Here is a 23,880-nt window from a genome sequence, read left to right as displayed (position 1 = left end):
CTGAATTAGGAACTAGAGATCAAGGGTTAAGTACATAGCCCACAACAGCGTTAAAACTGGAACCCAAAGTTGAAAGCCTGGAGTCTGCAGCTTTAAGAGATCTTAAAAGACTATTTTATAACCCAAAAAGAATTACCCAAATTAACACATTAATAGTACCTGCAGCTAAATATACAAGAGAGCTCAAATTGATCAGAGATCCAAGAAAAGGGTATGTCTTTTATAAAGCTTAGAAATCTAACCACATGTTTAATATTCAAATTAATTTAGAATCACTTTTCTTGACTGTCCAGACATGCCTCTTATCTACAGAATGCTTTTATAGCCTCACAAATGTAAGCTCTGCTGATATGAGATAAAGAAGTTTTCAAATCTGAAAATGTTTCCTTTGCTGATACTTTGCAGTGCAAATAATGCTTACCTTGGTGAGAGACTTCCTCTGGGTGAGCTTCCTCTGCCAGCAAGGCTACGGCTATTGTCTCCAAGATCTTGATCTGCAGTGTAAATATTTCATAGCTGATAAACTGACTCTCACTAGATGAGAGGTTTTAAGCCCTGGCCCTGATTCTTCCTAAAACATACATAAAACCTTTACCACTATCTTTGCAGTTACTACAAAAGTAGAAGATCTAGTATGTTGCTAGTTTAGAATTGCTGAACTGTGGCATGTAAGGCGTTGTCCCTACACGTTTTTTTGTGGGTGGAGAAGGCCATGGATTATGTTCATTCTTTCATTCCTTTCAATTTTACAGCACAGAAGCGTGGTTTCCATTTGCAGTACCCTCCCCTCAGCCACTTTTAATTTCTACGGTTAAAGTAATGAATCACAGCTGTGGACAGCTAATCTGTATGCTTATCACAGCAAATCCTTATGCTTTGTATATTTTAACACTTCACATTCCAAGACAAGTCATAAAATACATATGTATTACATAGAGCCACGCACCAAAACTAAAATTATATATATGTTACGTGGATCATTACACATAACACTAAATAACCAAATGGACAAAGACAAGTAGGAATACAGAATTCTGTATGCAAAAAGAAATTAATTTTTTTAAGATATTCCTGAGGTGACATCTAATATCTCGGCTTGAAAAATAATTTGTATTTCCCCTACAGTGAATTTCTTATAAAATCACCCTATTTGGCCTCTTTCAAGGTCGTCCTCCCCTTATTCTGAGTCAGGTGACCTTTGACCCTTCAAGGGTAAAGACATGACTGATCCATTCTTGGTGAACTGCTAAACCCATTCCCTTCCCCCAAACAGGCATGACTACTTGGACATGTCAACAAATCCTTAAGGGTGGAAAGAAACAAAGCAAATCCAGTGGCTCATTAAAACAGTACAAGAGGCAAATGCTACAAAATGTCAACTGGTAAAAATTCAGAGGATTACTAAACACTGTAGAAATTCTCTAACAGGATTTTTTTTAACCAAGTTTGTGTAATGCAATTTCATGAATTATGCAAATAAAGATTGAGGCTATTCACAGAAAGCCCAGTGTTATGCTGCTTTCATTGCACAGAACTGAGCACTGAACACATCAATCACAAAAGTCACAGGAGACACTAGCATTCCTGCCTGCTGATGGCTCTGCTTAAACATTTACATTTCAGATAGTGAAAAAAGCACAGATTTTGCAGCACAGCATACTATTTACTTCCAACTGTAATTCTTTTCATTTAAAAGGGGAGGGGGGGGACACACACACAATCCTCCCCTTCAGATTTTATTTATTAACCACATCTTTAGATTTTTCAAATGAAATTAGCCTGATGGGGGGGTAAAAGATCACGTTGGTGGAGGGGAACAGAATTTCAGAGTTTAAAAATTGTTGAAACCTTACCTGTTTGATTGTTTTCAGACTGAGCTATAAGAGCTGCCACTGATGAAGTTGAATTTAATCTATTGCCATACATATGAGATGATGCCTGATTAAGAGACGATCCAGATAGGGTATTTGCCTAAATGAAAAGAATTACAAGGACAAATTAATTATTGTATAAAATATCTTAATATTTTTCTTCCTAATAGACCTAGCAACAACTATTTTCTCCAATGTAAGAATGTAAGTAGAACTACTTCCTGACTTTCTAAAGTGCAAATTTCATTCTTGTTTTACTCAACATTCCAGTTTCTGAAAAGTTACATAACTCAAAAGAGAGAGGGAGCACTCAGACTGGCACAAAGTTAACTATTTATGATTTAATTTCAAAGTATTTATTTGATACCACAACCAGTGGCCTGGTAACCATGTGAACATATGACTAGTTATTTAATCTTATTAAACCGTTTAGAAAATAAGGGCAGGGAGACAACAGATGTCTAACAAATGCTTCAGTCTCTTACCTCACAGGCTGTCTGAGGAGGTCAAAAAGTTCAGCTTCTACCTTCAGTATTTTAACTACACAGAGCCGTATCTCCATCGCTTAACTCTGTCATTAGTAAAACCTGCACACTATTTTGTTACTTCCTATTTTGATAGACTTGGAAGCCTGCTGCTTTTTCTGTTTTGTTTTGTTTTTATTTTAAAAGAAAGCAAACAGGCATCACAAGTATGTTTTCTATACAATGCAGGGCTCAACGAATCACAGCTTTGCCCTGACCCCATATAAGGCACTGTCTTTCTGGCAGTAAGCCAGCTCTGCGAACTGAAGAGCTGGTCCACAGTTTGTAATTCATTCATGTTGCTAACCACAATTCTGAAGGCCTCTACTGGGACTTGTGCCAAACAAGCGAAAATGAACCCTTAAACAGATGAAGCTAAGGAGGCTGGCCAAAGTCTTGCGTAATCCAATGTAATAAAAATGCCTTCTTTGATGTGAATACTTTCTCCCACTTTCCAAGAATATTATAACCTTAAAAATGTGGCATTTTGGAAGCAAATCTCTTGTACACAAAACATTGCTAACTCACAGAAGGCTATCACTAGTCTGAAATTCTTTTCAGATTTAACAGAACCACACATTTCAAAGTAGATTTTTCTTTTTCATGAAGTGAAATCAAAACTTGAGCTTTTGTAAAATGAAATAGTTGTGTAGTTATAGAACAAAATTCTGGAAAATAATTTCAAAGAATTGAGGTGTTTTTAAGCTGAAAAACAGCAGAACAAGAGATGTGGAACATTTTGATGTGTTTAACAACACAAAAGAGACCAAGATGACAAAGCAGTGACAACAAGCAAAATATTACAGAGAATAAACTGTGCTCTGGAAAGACTCAGACCCTGACACTAATATTTGGCCTCTAGCCAACTTACTAAACATAAAAACTGGACTTTACAAGTCACAGAAATAGTCCCCGTGACACAGAATCCTGTCCTTGCTTTCCATTGTCTCAAAGGGTATATTTCATAGTTCATAATATAATGTCTAAGTTCAATTGGTCAATTTCTGGGATACATTTTTCTTCTCATTAAAGCTATGTATACAAAGTCAGTAGTTTGGATTATACAGTCCTGTTTCACAATCAATTAGCCCTCAGCAAAAGCTAAGTCATCACTTTAATCTGAAGATCACACTAGACACTTACCATGCATAGAATACATAAAATGTGTCAAAAACAGAAAGATAGGAAGACTTTCATTTTAACCTCTTCAGAAGTTAACTGCTTGGGAATCGGCTACTCATAAAATAACTTAGAACAAGAAAAATCCAGAGACAAACAGAAAGACCAGATGTTACTAGAAACCCAGTTTAAAATCTTGGGCACCTCACACTTAAAAATGCCCTTTGCAGAGCCAATTTACTCTTACTCTAGACATAATTCTAAAAAGATCAACTAAGCATATAACAGATTAGAAGTGGAAAATTAATTAGAAAGAGGAAGAAAAAGTAGTATCTTGAGACATTTTGTTGGCAGCAAGAAGTAACAGCTGATAGCAAGAGGGGAGAGAGAGAAAAATATGAGCAAGAAAGAGCGCGCTCCCGAGTGCTGGCCAGGCCTGGCTCCGCAAGCATGGGCAGGAAGGGTCGCCGTTCCTGCACCCCACCCAGTCTTTGGACTCTCGTGCTAGTGCACTCATCCACTGGCTGAATCAAAACTATTATCACACCAGTTGAACTGCTTTTCTAGTTCCAGTTTTCAGTTTTATGAGCTTTCTTAGTCTCTTGATAAGAATCAAAGATCCTATTCTCTTTCAGGAAGGGTTCCTCCTGTCAAGGGCTTTATATTTATCCTTGTTAGCTTCAAATTTCTTGATGTAGTCTCCAAATCATCATACTTTCTCAATCACACACTCCACCCACTACACTAACAGGTCAAAATGCAAAGCAGCACAGTGTAACTCATTTCCATAATGACTACCATCAGGAAGAAGATAAATCATTGTTAGCACAATTTCAAAGCAAGAAAGTATGGATTTTATAAAGATGGTAGGCAAAGGTAAAATAAATAATAAAAAAATTAGAAATACATTCTTCATTATCCCAAATGACAAATTTCTCTCAATTTTCTGAATGTTTAAAAATTACCAGGTAGTTTTTAAAATTATTTTATTTATCTAAATAAGGAATTTCCAAGAGAGACTGAAAATTACTAATTTTTACCATCTATGGTTTTGTGGTATGTGAGAGCACCTAAACCACTCTACATTAAAATTCAAGTCATTACCATCATTTTTAGAAGGTAACATGAGCTAGCAAAGACTCTACAAATGTCTGACACTGGCCAACATTTCTGAAATGATATTTACAAAGGTTACTGCTGGAAACTCTTGATAACTCTGCAGGAAACTTAGAGCAAAGAAACTCCCAACATTTTAGCTAAAAGATTCTACAACTTTTAGTAACAATAAAGAAGGAAAAGCGAGAGAGACAACCTACACTGATGGGGGAATATAAATTGGTACAGCCACTGTGGAGAAAAGTATAGATCTTTAAAAACCAAAAAGAGAGCTGTCATATGATTCAGCAATCCCACTCCTGGGCATGTATCTGGAGAAAACCATAATTTGAAAAGATACATGCACCCCAGTGTTCATAGCAGCACTATTTACAACAGCCAGGACATGGAAGCAGGCTAAATGCCCATCAACAGAGGAATGGACTACTACTCAGCCATAAAAAAGAATTAAATAATGCCATTTGCAGAAACATGGATGCATCCTGAGATTACCATACTAGGTGAAATAAAGATAGACAGAGAAAGACAAATATCCTATGATATTGCTTATGTGTTAGTCTGCTCAGTCATGTTCAACTGTTTGGGACCCCATGGACTAAAGCCCACCAGGCTCCTCTGTCCATGGAATTCTCCAGGCAACATTACTGGAGTGGATACCATTGCCTTCTCCAGGGGATCTTTCTGACCCAGGGATCAAACCTGGGTCTCCTGCATTATAGACAGATTCTTTACTGTCTGAGCCACAAGGGAATTGATATCACTTATATGGGAAATCAAAACAAAAAGATACAAATGAACTTATATACAAAACAGAGATATACCCACATACATAGAAATAAATTTACGGTTACCAGAGAGGAAAGGGGGAGGGGAAGGGAATAAACTAGGGTTAACATATACATATTACTATATATAAAATAGATTACCAACAAGGACATACTGTATGGCACAGGGAGATTCATTCAGTATTTTGAAATAACCTATAAGAGGAAAGAATCTGAAAAAGATTATATACACACACACCACAATTGAATCATTCTGCTGTATACCTGAAATTAACTCAACAATGTAAATCAACTATACTTCAATTACCAAAAAAAAAGAAAGTGCTACTTGTTTTTGGAAATAAGTACACACCTTATGGTACTTCAATTCTATCTTGCCCTGGAAAGGAGAATGTCCACTGTGGGCAAATATATTCTTGAGCCTGTTGGCACTATAAAGAATATAAGCTGTTAAACACTGGGGAGGCTGAGTGAAAGTATCTATAATACACATGAACTCAGCACTGTTTCTGCAACTTTTTCATACACCTAAAATTATTTCAAAATAAAAAGCTAAAACAAAACAGAATATGACTGCAAAAAACTGGTTACTTGGCTTTATAGTATTCTGATGAAATGAAGTAATCTACTCAAAATGTAAAAAGAGGTGTTAGTCAAGATTCACTTCCAAATATATGATCTTGGGTTTTTTCCCTCCCTAAGATTAATAACTGAAGGAACCACTTACACACAAGACGTTATACTATTCTTATTCCAAGATCCTAGTAACAGTCTTAGTAAGTGTAACAATTATTTTACAAGATGGACCCAAAGCAACGTAAAGTAAAAGTAAACCTAATAATTACTGAGGTAAATCTAAGTGACACTGAAGCAAAATATGCTTAGGTATCCAAGGAGACCTGGGCTCGACCCTTGGGTTGTGAAGGTCCCCTGGAAAAGGGAATGGCTGCAAAAGGGCAGACACGACTAAGTGACTTTCACTTTTTCACCCGAGAAAGAGAATACCCTTAGCAAATTTAGACTACTATGCTAAGCATCTAGAAAGACATGTAAGCTGCTACCAAGATAGTTTTTAAACTCAAAATCAAAGAAATTTAGTGTTTCCTAAGTAGACTGACACATCCTATTAAAATATTAACAAGATTAAAATTACATTTCAGCTTGAAATTTCCTATTAATAGTTCATCTCTTGTATTTCAAATGTCTGCTTATGACCACAGAGAAGTTTTTAAAAGAGCTGTAGAGTGAAGTGAATCTATCAAATTCCTAGGCACCTGGCTCATTCTAAAGGACTTAGTTGTGGAGGGGGAAAAAAATCAGGCTAAATCTATTCAATTATCTGAATATCAGACTTAAAAGTGGGTATTGATAGTTTTTTCCCCCCTCCCCACTGTTGGTAAAGGCAGAATGATAAAAGTATAAAGAAGTAAAATCAGGTTTGAAAGAGTAGTACCTATCAAAATTTCACCTTTGAAAAGTATCATAGCAATACATCATCTAAAGGTGAATGTGAAACTTCATGCTTCAATCATATTGGAAGAGGTCACAGCAAGCATTTTTTTAAATGCACAATTAACCTGTCAATAATCATTAAAGTCAAATAATTCAAACAAGCTCTAAAACACAGTAGCTTTCCTCTTCAAACTTTCCAACTCTGACTCCTGATTTAAAATTGCATTCTTCCAAAATACCATCAGCTCACTAAGCAGTATTATTTTAAAAACTCCTACTCCATGTATACTCTTACAGGAAAAAACTTTTCATTGTCACTCTATCTGCCATAAGCCAACCTATCGCACCTTGCTTGGGTGGGGCACTAAACCTCTGTCTTTAAGCTCTATCTGTAAAAATGGAGATATGAAATAGTAACTACCTCCTAAGAATATTATGAGAAATTAAGTTAATGTATGGAAGGCCTGAGAAGAATGCATGACACACAACAAGCACTCAAATTTTACCATGCTATTTTAAAAGTATTTTCCTAAGCTATTATGGCTTCCATCTTTTCCATTAACTTCATTAGAGAATATAAATTGCCAATTATATTCTGATATGAACATGGTTATATTTCAAAGAGCAAAACATTTCCCTGAGAAAAATTAGATAGTATTAATATCTTATTACGCAATGACATTTTAATCTATATATTTTATAATAATATAGCAATAACACAGCAATACTGCAAATATACTGTAAGAATTCAAATATTTTAATGACAATTTACACACAATTTGTTTGACTACAAAGGTTTCCATGAAAAATTAGAGAACAATGGAAAGTTTCATATGTTTTCTAACTTAATCCTAACTTTGTACTGTAAAATGTACCCTGATAACAGACCCAATTCTGTGTCAGCTACCACCATTGGGCTTTAATACTCAGCGTGTGATGAGAGAAGAAACCAAGTGTGAACAACTTTCAGGTCCCATGAGTAGGCTGACTGTTAAAGCTGTCAGGTTCAATTGCATCATTCCACTTTATTCAATGCCCCAAACTGCTCCCTAATTGTTAGGAGCTTAACGTATTCAAAACCATTGTTTAGGCTAATGCTGAAATGCCCCACAATTGAGTTTCTATAAAGTCGTGGGAGGATTAAATTGTAGTTAAACCATCAGTGAAGACTTATGATCGGACAACAGGACTGTACAGAATAACCACCAACTCTAAGCAGGTTTCTAATTGGTTAATATCTAATCAACATATCACTTATCTTTTGGAGGGAAAATTATTAAGTCCCTGAAGTGGCTGTTGACATAATTTAAGAACGGAAAAGATCTCATTCAACAGCTGTATGTAAAATGACTAAAATTCATCTATCTATAGTAATATGAAATTGTAAGTTTTAACAGAAAAGTTTAACACTATTTTTAGTAAAGGAAGTGCTTCTGTACAATTTTCTCACTGGCAATCAGTCTGTTTCTGTAACAGCTGAAATTCATATCAATGTAGTGACTATGAATTTCAAAGTACTTACAGTCTGCAAAGTACTTTTCTCACTTGAACTTCAAATTATACCTGTATTGCAGGTAGAATAGGTATTTAAAATATTCCATTTCATATATGAAAAAAATTAAAACCAACAAACGTAAAAGATCTACCCACCACCACACTAGTAGTAGTAATGTTCCAGGAAACTAGGATTTCTGACCCAACTTCTGCTATTTTGCATTGTGTCACACAAACAGACACAGTAAAATTCCTAACAACATCTTTTTTCGACAGAGACTCATCATCTATGTCCCTTAACCTCTTCATTATCCAATAGTAAGAAATGTTAGAAAGCACTTTTAAAACCTTTTCTGCTCAGAAAGATAACTCCTGCAAAATTTTAAGTCATGATGCAATTGTTTAAGACAGATGAAACTTTTATTCTGACCAATCAAGTCAGAGCTCCTTCAAAGACAGGTGAATCTGCCTGGGAAACTGAAGCATTTTCCAAACAAAATCAAAGTGTCCTACCAGACACTGTTTGAAAGGAAACCAGAATTAGATCTACACTAACTCCCCAACAACCATATCACACATACACACCAAAGTTACAGTCCTTGAAGCAAAAGTCTCAAAGAAATCTGCAAAACATTAGTTGCTAAGTTATACCTTTAAAATACTTCAGTTTATCTGCATTTGCTAAATATCACATAAATAAACCTTAAAAGTTGCTTCATTTAAATTACTTTTAAACTGTATCATTTGTATGATAGTAACATAGAAGAAACAAGAAACCATAATTATCTACCCAAAGACTGTATCCAAAAGCAAAATTCAGAATGTAAGATGTCAGAATACAATTATTTTCATTACATTCTGCCTTTAATTCTACTAAAGTAATCCTTCAAACAAAAGCACCTACATTTCTCCCCCAAGACAGAACAGAATGAACGTAGAACTGGGAAATAGTGGAATTTGAAAGGCAAAATGAAAAATTAATGGCACACCTACAGAAACTAATTTATATCTCCACCTATGATACAACAAGACAGAACACTCACCATTAAAAACATCACACGGACAGCAGTTCTATCTTCCAATAATGTTAAGAAACTATAATTGTAACTATAATGGTAATATACTGCTGATATCCATGAAGGAATAATCACCCTAAAAACAAGTTTATCAAGTAAAACAAAAGGATTTAACATCAAACAATATGAAACAAGGTTATCAGACATTTTTTAAAATTTTTTTTTCTTCAAATTAGGGGTGCTAAGCATTAGACTTTTTCTTCCAACATTTTTACAAGTGGCTCCTTTTTGCCCCATTAAAGGCACAAATCTAGTCTCAGTTTTTAATTTCCATTAGTTCTTTCTGATTTTATATCCCCAACCACTTGCCTGGAACAATCCTTAAGATATCAAACAAACCAAATAAGAGACCTGCTTGTCTTACTTAAAACCAAGGCCAGAAAGATCAAGAATGACCTCCGGATTTTTATCCTGCTGGCACCAAGACAATCACTAAAAATGACTACTTTCATAAAGTTTTGGGAGGGAAAGGAGGAAAGTCAAAACATCATTCAAATTTAACACCTTTATTTCTTTAAAATATTTGCTTGCTGCTGTGATGGTTTTTTCAATAACTGTGTTAACAAGTCTTCTACAATCATATTTTACATATCAAGAGTTTTAATTTACACACTTCAAAAGTGTGTAAGCACTACTCTTTTCACTTTTCAATCAACTACCTATAAAGAAACTCTAAATAAAAGGCTAAAGTGGAGTTAAACACACTGAATTGTATGATTTAAAAACATACAAGGCCTATATAGAAACAGAAATAAACGTGTTGTTTTGGAAAGAAGATTACCAAGTGCGTCACAATTTTAGGAGTTCTATCTAAATATTCGATTTATTCTAAATATTTCTGTATCCTTTCTTTTGCACATTGCCTAGAAAATTCACACTTTGTACATTCAAAACCAATACTATTGTCTCAGGCAGCTAAACTGAAGTAGTTTTGCACTCGATTCAACTCAGAGGTCAACCTGCCTCAGTTGCCTGGAGACTGATGGTTGCTAGAGCAGCACCAGCTAAGCCAGGCTAAATACGCTCTGGCGTGAAGGCGTTTACTGCTGGAGAGAAACATAGATGCAGCTGTCTCAGCATGTAGCATGTGAGTCTCACTGGATGATCATATTTATAAGCTACGCATCTTACTGCAACAGGGAAAGAGGATAAACAGTGAAGATTTTAATTGGACTGAATCCTGGATTACTTGCAACTATGATTTCTTTGTTCTTCAGTTGAGTCATATGTTAAGTGGAATGTTCCCTCTAGCTATAAATTTCTCTTCACTACCACTTCCCCCACCCATCTCCCTAATGCCAACCCTCAAAACCACAAACATAATGAATGGGAAGAAATGAGATTTTTGCTTAATTCAGCCTGGAATTAACCAGAGAGTAATTAAAACAGACTTTTATAAAGAAAAGAAAGAAAAATGCACATTGAAAATGTTCATGTGAGACTCTTTCCAAGGATATAAAGCTATCAACAGCATATGGTTACACTTAATTAAAAGAGATAAAACTATTTATAAGAGCCATTCTCTCATTTATCCTTTCACCCTCTCTCACCCTAAACCCGTGATTATGCCTACACCTCACCAAGGCTAGTGAAATGAGCTAGAGAAAAACTCTCCTAAACTAGTCAAACTCCCCTTGCTCAGGTTGAGAAGTTCACCAAATTGTAAAAGACAATACCATTCATCGTGCCATTGTTTTTCTGTGCTAAACTACTGTTTATTCCAATTCTTGACCTAATTAAAATGGTGACTATTTACACTTCACCGTTTCATACTTTAAAGATAACAATGCTATGCTTTGATGTACAGATTATAGAATATGCTGGAAAAGCATACGTATACTCTAAAGGCCCATACAATGTAAATTATGCACACATACATAAAGCATGAGTTTACAGTAACTTACAAACAACTACTTAACTAGTTGCTTATAATTAGACATTGTCTTTGTTAGAATTTTCTCAAACCACTGAGACTATTAGAGGCTTTGGGTAAAGTGAAAATAAAAATAAAATTATAAGAGAATGTCAATAAATAAAAGAAATAGGAATTTTAAATTATCACCTTTGAAGAAATCTGAGGGTTGAGGATGGGGAATGAAGAGTGGACTCTGTGTATGTGTGTGTGTGTGCACACGTGTGCACGCATACACTCATGAGAAACTTTGCCCATTTACTGTCCTATATATATAATTCAAGACTATTTCTCTGCTTTGACTCTAGGTCTTAGAGTATTCCTGTAGACTAGGGCACCTATCAAGTTCCAGATATAAAATGAAAAAGATTAAACAGATGCAAAATCACCAACATAGTTACCATTGCTTACAATTTTATAAATATTCCTTCTTATCCACTAGGAAGAAACCATATTAAGTATATAAGGACTTAAAGGAATCATTCATTCTCAATCCAATATTCTTCTGCTTTTTTAAAAAAATCAGACCGTAGATATTCATATATTACTTCTGTGATTTTAAAATTATAAAAGGAATTTTTTAAACCACCTAAGTCCAAAATTGGTTCATATTTTGTAAGTTCTTAACCCTCTTATCCTTATCCATCAGAGGGCAGACAAAACAAAACCACAATCACAAAAACTAACCAAACTGAACACATGGACCACAGCCTTGTCTAACTCAATGAAACTGTGAGCCATGCCGACCGAGTAGGGCCACCCAAGACTTGACGAGTCATAGTGGAGACTTCGAACAAACCGTGGCCCGCTGGAGAAGGGAATGGCAAAGCACTTCAGCATTCTTGCCTTGAGAACCCCATGAACAGTACGAAAAGGCAAAAAGATAGGACACTGAAAGATGAATTCCCCAGGTCAGTAGGCGACCAATGTGCTACTACTGGAGAAGAGTGGAGAAATAACTTCAGAAAGAATGAAGAGACGGAGCCAAAGCAAAAACAACGCCCAGTTGTGGATGTGACTGGTGATGCAAGTCAAGTCCAACACTGTAAAGAACAATACTGCATAGGAACCTGGGATGTTAGGTCCATGAATCAAGGTAAATTGGAAGTGGTTAAACAGGAGATGGCAAGAGTGAACATTGACATTTTAGAAATCAGTGAACTAAAATGGACTGGAACGGCCAAATATAACTCAGATGACCATTATATCTACTACTATGGGCAAGAATCCCTGAGAAGAAATGGGGTACCCCTCATAGTCAGTAAAAGAGCCCTAAATGCAGTTCTTGGGTATAATTTCAAAAATGACAGAATGATCTCTGTTCATTTCCAAGGGAAACCATTCACTATCCAAGCCTATGCTCCAACCAGTAACGCTGAAGAAGCTGAAGTTGAATGGCTCTATGAAGACCTACAAGACCTTCTAGAACTAACACCCAAAAAAGATGTCCTTTTCATCACAGGGGACTGGAATGCAAAACTAGGAAGTCAAGAGATACCCGGAGTAACAGGCAGTTGGAGTACAAAGTGAAGCAGGGCAAAGACTAAGAGAATTTTGCCAAGAGAACGCACTAGTCATAGTAAACATCCTCTTCCAACAACACAAAAGACAACTTTACCCATGGACATCACCAGATGGTCAATACCAAAATCATATTGATTGTGTTCTGTGCAGCCGAAGATGGAGAAGCTCTATACAGTCAGCAAAAATAAGACCAGGAGCTGACTGTGGCTCAGATCATGAACTCCTTATTACAAAATTCAGACTTAAACTGAAGAGAGTAAGGAAAACCACTAGACCATTTAGCTATGACCTAAATCAAATCCCTTATGATTATACAGTGGAAGTGACAAATAGATTCAAGAGATTAGATCTGTTAAGAGTGCCTGAAGAACTATGGATGGAGATTCGTAACATTGTACAGGAAGCAGTGATCAAGACCCATCCCCAAGAAGAAGAAATGTAAAAAGGCAAAATGTTGTCTGAGGAGGCCTTACAAATAGCTGAGAAAAGACAAGAACCGAAAAGCAAAGGAGAAAAGGAAAGATATACCCTTTTGAATGTAGAGTTTCAAAGAATAGCAAGGAGAGATAAGAAAGCCTTCCTCAGTGATCAATGCAGAGAAATAGAGGAAAACAATAGAATGAGAAAGACTAGAGATTTCTTCAGGAAAATAAGAGACACCAAGGGAACATTTCATGCAATGACAGGCACAATAAAGGACAAAAACAATATGGACCTAACAGAAGCAGAAGATATTAAGAAGAGGTGGCAAGAATAAACAGAAGAAACCTATACAAAAAAGATCTTCATGACCCAGACAACCACGATGGTTTGATCACTCACCTAGAGCCAGACATCCTGGAATGTGAAGTCAAGTGGGCCTTAGGAAGCACCACTACAAACAAAGCTAGTGGAGGTGATGGAATTCCGGTTGAGCTATTTCAAATCCTCAAAGATGATGCTGTTAAAGTGCTGCACTCAATATGCCAGCAAATTTGGAAAACTCACCAGGGGCCACAGGACCGGAAAAGGTCAGTTTTCATCCCAATCCCAAAGAAAGGAAATGCCCAAGAATGCTCAAACTACCACACAACTGCACTCATCTCACACGCTAGCAAAATAATGCTAGTGTTACTTTCAAAATTCTCCAAGCCAGGCTTCAACAGTACAAGAACCAAGAACTTCCAGATGTTAAACCTGGATTTAGAAAAGGCAGCAGAACCAGAGATCAAATTGCCAACTTCCGCTGGATCATCGAAAAAGCGAGAGTTCCACACCTACATCTGCTTTACTGAGTACACCAAAGCCTTTGACTGTGTGGATCACAATAAACTGTGGAAAATTCTTAAAGAGATGGGAATACCAGACCACCTGACCTGTCTCCTGAGAAATCTGTATGCAAGTCAAGAACCAACAGTTAGAACCAGACATGGAACAATGGACTGGTTCGAAATTGGGAAAGAAGTACGTCAAGGCTGTATACTGTCACCCTGCTTATTTAACATATATCCAGAGTATATCATGCGAAATGCCGGGCTGGATGAAGCACAAGCTGGAATCAAGATGGCAGGGAAAAATATCAATAACCTCCGATATGCAGATGACACCACCCTTATGGCAGAAAGTGAAGAACTAAAGAGCCTCTTGATGAAAGTGAAAGAGGAGAGTGAAAAAGCTTGCTTGAAACTCAGCATTCAAAAAACAAAGATCATGGCATCTGGTCCCATTCCTTCATGGCAAACAGATGGGCAAACAATGGAAACAGTGACTGACTTTTATTTTCTTGGTTCCAATATCACTCACTGTAGATGGCGACTGAAGCCATGAAATTAAAAGATGCTTGCTCCTTGGAAGAAAAGCTATGACCAACCTAGAGAGCATGTTGAAAAGAAGAGACATTACTTTGCCAACAAAGGTCCATCTAGTCAAAGGTATGGTTTTTCCAGTAGTCACGTATGGATGTGAGAGTTGGACTATAAAGAAAGCTGAGTGCCGAAGAATTGATGCTTTTGAACTGTGGTGTTGGAGAAGACTCTTGAGAGTCCCTTGGACTGCAAGGAGATCCAACCAGTCCATCCTAAAGGAGATCAGCCCTGAATATTCACTGAAAGGACTGATGTTGAAGCTGAAACTCCAATACTTTGGCCACCTGATGGGAAGAACTGATTCATTGGAAAAGACCCTGATGCTGGGAAAGATTGAAGGTAGGAGGAGAAGGGAACAACAGAGGATGAGATGGTTGGATGACATCACCGACTTGATGGACACAAGTTTGAGCAAGCCCTGGGAGTTGGTGATGGACAGGGAAGCCTGGCGTGCTGAAGTCCATTGGGTCGCAAAGAGTCAAACACGACTGAGCAACTGAACTGAACTTGTAAGTCCCACTTTTAAAAGAAAGAATAAAAGCTGCCCCCAAATTACTATTTCACATCATTAGGACAAAATCAGAAATGCAGAAATCTAAAAGAATCGGTTGGTGCCAACATCAGTTTGTGCTCTCATGAATATCAAGTAAAAATGTGTATTATTTCCACTTATGTCAATACAGGTTGAGACATTTTATAACTTCCTACGGGAAGTCCTATTTCATTTCTCTCTTACAATGAAACAGTTTCAAAAATGACAAAATAATATACATTACTTTGTAACACTGTAATAATTTACCTGAGTTGCAGCAACAGCAGAGGGTGCAGATGACCCAGCTGATGGGGAGAGAGCGCCCACTTGCTGTAAATGACCAGAAGGTTGCTGAGGTAAATGAGAACTGGAGACAGGAGTACTCGATCCTGAGCCAGATACTACATTTGGAAATGATACTGCTACATCACCGCTGTTATAAATACCTATAAGGGAAAAACAGGTCTTATTTAAATATTTTATAACTTAGCAGTCAAATCTGTCACAGACATGCAATATTAATCAATACGTTAGAGTACCCATATTTCCTCTTGACCCTTCCCACAATGACAAATTTTATTGGTTTAAAAACAAAAACCCAGTAATTAAATGAATAAAAACTGACTTTTCATAAGCACTTGTTTTAAAGAACCTAAGTCATTTTTTTCACATCAATGATGGTTTGTTAAGAGACAGAGATCACCTCAGGAGGTGCTCTGTAAAAATAATAATAAGGGTTTTAGGAATTCCTGAAAGAAATGACATGTTCGCTAAACTGCAAAATGAAGAAATTAGAAACTGTATAAAAATCACTTGGTAAACTTTTCAAAAATGCAGATAGTTAGGACCCAGAACTCATGAATTGAGAAGGTCTGAAATGATAGGAGACTCTGTCTTAGGAAGAACATCCCGATTACAGTGCAGAAAATAAAATGGAACAAGACTAGACATTCTAACAACAATAAAAAGCCTGATGCCACTGGTGGACACCCACTCAGTGAGAATAAAGAGAACTGGTGGATTCTGTAGACATTAGAGAGGTAAAATAAACAGGACTTTATGACTGACTGGATGGAATATCTAAGTAGGAGTTAGGGTGGCCAGGGACGTGGAATACTAGGTGTTGAATGCATTCACTTCAGAGAACACAGGAAAAGACTATAAAGACATGAAGCATTTTCAGTGGCACCACAGGGTAAAAGCCAGAAAGAAAGAGCAGAAGTAATCCAGTCTAGAAAAGTGGATGGGAAGAGGACAGAGAGAGAAAATGAACAAAAGTTGCTGCTGCTGCTGCTGCTAAGTCGCTTCAGTCGTGTCCGACTCTGTGCGACCCCATGGACTGAAGCCTTCCAGGCTCCTCCATCCATGGGATTTTCCAGGCAAAAGAGTACTGGAATGGGGTGCCACTGCCTTCTCCGAACAAAAGTTAGGAGGAAACAAAGAGTTACTTTAAAAAGTGCTCTGTGGGTTTCTTTTAAAAAGATGGGAGATCATGTTCTTATACTGATGACTAGGAGTCCAAGGAGAGGCTCTTTAAGGATAAAGGTTAAGAGACAGAAATCTCTATAAACCAGTGGGCTCTCAGTCAGGGGTGGTTTTGCTCCACAGGAGACTTGACAATGTCTGGAGACATTTTTGGTTGTCCAAACTAGGAGGCGCTACTGGCATCTGGTAGGTAATGGTGTGTGTGGGCTCAGTCATTCAGTCCTGTCATGACTCTTTGCGCCTGCATGGACTGTAGCCCACTAGGCTCCTCTGTCCACGGAATTTTCCAGGCAAGAATACTAGAGAAGGTAGGCAATTCCTCCTCTAGGGGTAATTGTCAGGGGATGCTGCTAAACATCTCACAATGAACTGGACAGCTCCTCACAACTAAGAATTATCTGGCCCCTGGAGTCAACAGCAAAAGAAGCTGAGAAATCTTGTAATAAACTAGGGCTCCTGGGAGGGTGGGAGGGAATAAGACCCTAAGAACCTAACACAGAGGAGACGGCAGAGAAAAAAAGAACCTCAGCGGGCTGTATTAAAAACAAAAAACAAAAACAGTGAGAAAACACAGCCCTTGAAGGCAATAATTAGTTATCTATAATGATAGTACAACTTACTTTGTTTCTAAAGAGTATAAATACTATCAATTCATAATGTATAAAAGTACCTATAATCTTCATACAATGGGAATAAAAAAAATTGGGACATTTTTAAAGGTCTTACAACTATAATTGAGGCTCCTAAGATCCTTTTTATATCTACTATTTCTCCAGGAAAAAAAAAAAGATAATTTATTCACTCAACAAATGCATTCATTTCCACAAACATCTGAGAGCTCAGTGTTTACCAGACATTATTCTAAGCCCTAGAGATACAAAGCCATTCAAGATATGTGGTCTCTGCCTTCAAGAAGCTTAGCGGAAAAAAGAGACAATTACAAAAGACTGTGAAAAGCACTATGATAGACATCCTCAGGAGGCTGGGAGTGCATAAAGAGGGGTATCTGACCCAGACCTGGAGGGAGAGACTGAGGGTGAGGACGGTGCCTTTAAAGCTCATTCCTAAAGAAGCTGCAGGACAGAGGAGAAGGGCAGTCTAGGAAGAAACATGCCACAGAGAGCCGAGTAGATTCCAAGAGCTTATATGTACCACCCATGCAGCTTAAGCAGAAATGAGGCTAAGAAATAAGCAGGAATCAAGAACAGTAAAAATTAATGTGTTAAAAATTTAGAGACAATAGGAAGCCACTGAAGGACTGTAAGCAGAAGTTTGGTGTGATCAGATTTGTGTTTCAGCAAAACATAAACCACGGGCACAAGGCTAAGAACAGTCTGGGAAAGAGGTGTAAATACAGATTGAGAAAGCTGTTAAGGGTTGCTACAGTAATACTGATGAGCAAAAATATTATTTTTTAAAAAACTTAAAGCAACAGCAGTAAAGAGACATTACAAAAACAACATTCACAGGACTGGAAACTAATTAGATTTGAAGAATAAAAAAAGAGAAGAGAGTCAAGAATGACTCTTAAGCACCAGTAAGTGGGTGTGAGAGTGGTAAATACAATTCAGTGAAGCAGGAACAGCAACTGAGAGCACCCAGCACTTGTTACGTGTAGGTCACTGTGCTAGCACAACAGACCAATGAAGTACTATTACTCCCATTTTACACATGAGCAAACAAGTTTAAGGAACTGAACTAACCTGTTTAGTGACCTAGTAGATGGTAGAACCAAGAGGCAAACTCATACAGCTATCGGACTTTACAACTGAAACCACTTCCTAAGTACATGTTTGAGGTTCAGGTTGAACATCACAGTCTTTGAGATGCCTGTGGGACACAAAACTCCTAGATGGTCTAGAAGAGAATGTGGGGAGTCTGAAACTTAGCAGAAAAATCAGGTCTAAAGATACAAGGATGTCAGAAGGATGTCAGGTCTAGAGATACAGGAATCAGAAGGATGACAAAGATAGAATAAGTAAATGTGAAAACTCAAAAAGGCTTTCTGCTGGCCTGTTAACTATAGTTCATATTTAGACACATAGAAACTTCACATTAAAAAGCCTAGATTTCTATTTTCTTCTGAAAAACCTGAAGTTCTGTTCACACTGTTACTGTATTCTGAAATAGCAACAATCCACTGGAGCTCTGGACGGGACACTGATTCTTTAACCCACCTGAGCCCCTCCATTCCTTATTCATCACCTTTTCCTCACTGTTAAGTATATGATTATAACAATCTGTGATATGGAAACTGGTCAAAGGCAAGGAATGGAAAAATGAGATCACCCAGGGAAGTTCTCAGTGTGATCAAGAGAAAAGGATTAAAGACAGGTCCTAGGGAACGTTACCATTTAAAGGGTAATTTTAACATTCAACAAATATTGAGGTACTAATATTTAAAAAGGCACTGAAGACAGCAAAGAGCACAAAGGAATTCTTCCTTCCAAGAACTCACAGTCTCACAGCAGAGCTAGTAAGTACTCATAAGCCACTAGATACAGGAGGGAAACATTAAGTACCAGAAGAAGATCATATGAGATGAAAAAGTTCAGAGGAACAGAATGGGGTAGAAGAGTTCCAGAGAGAAGTACTTGAACTCAAAATTTAAGTTTTAAGGTAAAAATACCTTAAAAGGTAGAGTGCTTTTTTTAAATATCAAAAAGCATATTATACATGGAATCTCCAATTACCAAATCTGAAAGACAAAAGTGAGCTGGAGGCAGAAGGCTGAAATCATAAGAGCACAAGTTTTTGCCTGAGACAAAAGTACGGGCTCTCCCAACCATATGATCTCAACTTTCTGAGCCTCTATAGTGTTCTTTTCTATAAAACCAAGATAATAGCTACCTTAAAGGTTTTTATTTGAGAATATCCATGTAAAGTCTCTAACAATGCTTAAAACACAGTTAATTTAATTTTAAGTCAGGAAAGTACTGTATTTTAATTGTCAGCTCCTCTGAAGTCCCTGTTGTTGTTGCTTAGTTGCTAAGTTGTGTCTGATTCTTACAACTCCTTGGATTGTAGCCCACCAAGCTCCTCCATGGGCTTTCCCAAGCAAGAATCCTGGAATGGGTTGCCATTTCCTTCTCCAGGAGATCTTCCTAACCCAGGGATCAAAACCACACCTCTTGCATTGGCAGGCAGATTCTTTACCACTGAGCCACCATGGAAGCCCCAAATGTCCCCACTACACTTTGAAAACTACAAATACCATTATCACAGCAATGGTATATCATGAAAGTGTAATATCAAAAAGCAAAACTGTGGTGTTTGAGGACCTTCTATCTCTAAACTTAAGTCTGTTTTTATACTGCATTAGCATGTACTTAAATGGGAAACTGCACAGCTAAACACACAGCAATCACACTTGGAAACTAGTGCTTAGGTTACTGCAATAAAATAGAACAAATCAAAATTTTCTTTTCTTATCAAGTCAGGAAAGCATGGAATTCTGAATCTTTTTTTGAAAATGAGGCTCACTTGCTCACCTCAACTCTCTCATACATCAGGTATTATGATTCAGCATTATTCACTAAGACCTCTAGATCTTTTTTTCAGAAAGCAAACGATCCTCTTTAGATTGTTCTGTACTTAACCTGAATCCTGCAATGCACAAACTCTAGGAAAATACCCTGAAATTCACCTGTTCAAGATAGAGTGGAAACAAAGATGCAGAATAACAGAGAGAGTGGCAGTAACATACTGATTCATTTATCCGTCCAAGAAATATTTATTTCATATGTGCTAAAATATAGCCACTATGCTAGGAGCAGGGAATAAAGTAGGGAACAAGATCTCTGCTCTCCAGGAATACACAAACTAATCAGGGAGGCAGACATTAAAACAAACACTTGACTATAAACTCTGCCAAGTGCTCTGATGGAAGAGAAAAGGGTGCCATGAGAGTGAAAAATCAAGAAGCAGAAAAAATTGGTCTGAAGAAATGATATACCAAGACCTAAAGGTTAGGTAAGTAGTTGTTAACTGAACAAAGAGTGAAGGAGAAAAGCTTGTTCAAAAGACAACACATACTCATTATTAATAATTTTAAATAGATGCGAAAGCAGGAAAAAAACTACAAACACTATTAATATTTTTATATATTTTCAAACTTTTCAGTACATAGCTAATGGTTTTGCTGTATACAGCTGCCTATGTACTGGATAGAGAATTTTAATGCTTTTATTAACTTACCACACACATTTTTGGGTTTCATTATATTTCAAAATGTTTTATATCATTTTGATATCAATTGAATATTGCAGAGTTGACCTGGTTTTACAATATTCCACAAATATTTATGTGCCTTATATGATCAGACACAATATGTGCTGCTAAACACACTACAAAAAAAAAGAAAACAGATACTATCCTTGCACTCATGGAGCTTACAGTGAAGGATCCACACATTAAATAATCACACAACTATTAGTGCTATGATGAAAAAGTAGAATGTGCTATGACAGAATATGAAGGGTAACTTAATTAAGATTCACAGTACAAAAAGAAAAAAAAAAGGATCAGCAGTAAAGAGCAGAAATCCTTAGGGGTGGTCTCTATTTTTACTTGCCTAGAATTAATTCAAATTTCTTTTTCAAACAGCACCCTATTTTCCATCAGGGATATACTCCTGGCCAGGGATGAATATGTGATCTAACCTGAGGTGGAGTATTTCTGCTGGGAACTTACACCTTGAACACATGCCCACCAGGGCAGAGAATGGTCAGACCTAAGTTAGCCTAATACTAATATTGCTAGTAGTCTACTAGGTTCTTGTTCACCTGGGCCTTGAAACTACCGTTTCTCTCCTCCCAAAGGTTTAGGATGAGGTTTTTCTACTAATTCTCTGTGTGGTATGATAAGCAAAGAAACAAGATACTCAAAAATTAAGCTAAAATCCAGCCCAAGAACAAGCTCAGGTAGCACCCTGCAAGCAATAAATGACTTGCCAAAATCATAGTAATGGAAAACTATTAAAGCATTTTAACCTAGAGAGTAACAAGATCAGAATAATATTTTCTAAAGATCACTCTGAATATAATGTGAACAATGCCTTAAAAGACAATAGAAGGGGACTTGCCCGGTGGCACAGTGGATAAAAATCTGCGTGCCAATGCAGGGCACATGGGTTCAAAGCCTGGTTCAAGAATTCCAAGTGCTGCGGACAAACTAAGTCCGTGTACCACAATTACTGAGCCCACGTGCTGCAACTACTGAAGCCTGTGAGCCCAGAGCTCATGCTCCGCAACAAGAAAGGCCACTGCAATGAGAAGCCTGCACACCACAACAAAAAGTAGCCCCCATTCACTGCAACTAGAGAAAGCCCACACAAAGCAATGAACACTCAACAGTCGAAAATAATCAATCTTTTTTTAAAAAAAACAACAGAAGAGTGGAATCAGGGAGCTAACTTTAGTTACTGCAATACTTGAGACAAAGGATTTTATTTAGCTTAAATTTGGTGAGAATTATGGAATGAGTGAAGCAGAGGGTCAGGACTGAGCCCCAAGGAATTTCAACACCAAATCAGGATGAAAGGGAAGCCACAAGAAAACTAAAAACAAATGATCAAAACAGTAGGACAACCAAGCTAAGACAAGAAGAGAAGGGGAAGTGATGTAAGATGATCATGAAAAAAGAAAGGTGAAAATACTCATCTGAACTTGGCAATGTGAAAGCTATTTCTGACCTAAGTGGAGTAGTAGTTGCAGAAGCCAGTATAAAGTGGGTTAAAAAAACAAAAATCAATCAGTCAACAGAGGGATTTGTTTCTGTCAATGAGGGAGACCAGACAATGTAAAAATCTTCCTGATTAAAATTACCTAAAAATGAATAGTTGCGCCCGTAAGAAAGAAAAAACCTTAGGGGCCAAAATGAAGAGGAAAAGCTTTAACAGCTGCCCTAGAGCAGCCTCTGTCAGAAACCTAGGAGCTTGGCTTTAATGCTCACAAGGAAAAGAGATAAAGCTTGGGTCTCCAATGGAGGAAAAGCTGAAATTAGTAAGACCTTGTTTATATAGTTTAGACTTTCCAAGGGCTAGACTTTGAGGGGAAAGTTAAGCCATTCCTTCCCAACTCCACCCCCAAAAGACTCTCACAGAACACAAAACCCCAAAATCACAGCATACACAAGGAGAAAAAGAAGTTTCTCCAATTTGATCTCAGCTTTGAATAAAGGATGGAAAATCTGCCTTGAGATTCAAATAGGTTGACAGCCTTGCCTTCAAATAGGTTTGGGGGGTTTGAATTTACACCATGTTCCTGGTCTGGTAAAACCCAAACATTAAATTAACATAAGAAGGGGTTAGGCAGTCTTGTTGCTCTCTGAAGGGAATATGCTCAACTCAGACTAGAAAATGAGCTTGCAATCCAAAATTAGAAAACAAGGAAAGAATAATCCTCTTTCTCACAAGTTAGCATACATAAACATTAATATCTGACTGCCTTCTAAGAACCTTAGAAAATAGAAACAACAAATAAGGATTAGGACACAAAGATTTCAAATGATTAAGAACCTAAGAAAAGGAATAAAAAATGAGAGAAAGAACAACATTCTATAAGAACCTGGGACTATCCTGCTGTGGTAAGCAGAATTCTAAAGATGTTTCCCCAAGTTTCCCCTCTCCTGGTTATTCAACCAAACACTAACCTAGGAACTGTTCTGAAAACACCTGGCAGATTGAATTAAGGTACTGATCAGCTGAACTTAAAATAGGTACATTATCTGGATATGAGGATGGGCCCAGTGTAATCAAGCGAGCCGTTAAAAACCGAAGAAGGGCAGGATAGCCAGTGGGAGATGCAGAAGAGAAAGCGAGAGAAATGCAGCAGAAGGGAAAGTCAAAAGAGATTCTAAGTATGAAAAGGACTCAAACCATCACGTAGGGACACATGTGCAAGGATGAGCAAGAAGCCTCTAGGAGCTAAGGGAGGCCCTCAATTGACCAGTATCAGGTAGCGAGGAAGCCTTAAAGGAACAGTGGAGACCTATCAGAAGGACATGGAGCCAGCTTAAAGGGCTCCCAATGGCTAATTGTGAACAATTTGAGCATCACAACAAGTGGATTATACTCCATACAAATCTGTTAAGTCCACAGTGAAATAGACTGAAAGTCTGAAGAGGAATGGACTATTTAATTTACAG

At 37.3% G+C, this 23,880-nt stretch overlaps 1 protein-coding gene across 50 annotated transcripts in view; it reads right to left on the bottom strand.

Annotated features, from left to right (window-relative positions):
• Window positions 1–23,880, bottom strand: part of MLLT10 (MLLT10 histone lysine methyltransferase DOT1L cofactor) — a 205,848-nt gene that overhangs the window by 15,315 nt on the left and 166,653 nt on the right. For all 50 annotated transcript variants that reach the window (XR_014073059.1, XR_014073053.1, XR_014073062.1 and 47 more), the window contains 3 exons: window positions 15,517–15,695; window positions 1,854–1,971; window positions 422–494 (listed from right to left, as the gene is read on the bottom strand). Coding sequence is in view for 34 of the 50 variants with exons in the window: in XM_081556678.1 (XP_081412804.1) it covers window positions 422–494; window positions 1,854–1,971; window positions 15,517–15,695 (370 nt within the window). In the remaining 16 variants the exon portion in view is untranslated. The remainder of the gene's footprint in view (window positions 1–421; window positions 495–1,853; window positions 1,972–15,516; window positions 15,696–23,880) is intronic.

Source organism: Giraffa tippelskirchi, chromosome 13, assembly GCF_054371585.1.
Source record: "Giraffa tippelskirchi isolate mGirTip1 chromosome 13, T2T-mGirTip1v1.2.pri, whole genome shotgun sequence".
Taxonomy (NCBI): domain Eukaryota; kingdom Metazoa; phylum Chordata; class Mammalia; order Artiodactyla; family Giraffidae; genus Giraffa; species Giraffa tippelskirchi.
Note: the sequence above shows the minus strand (reverse complement) of the source record. Positions and strands in the feature narration are given on the sequence as shown.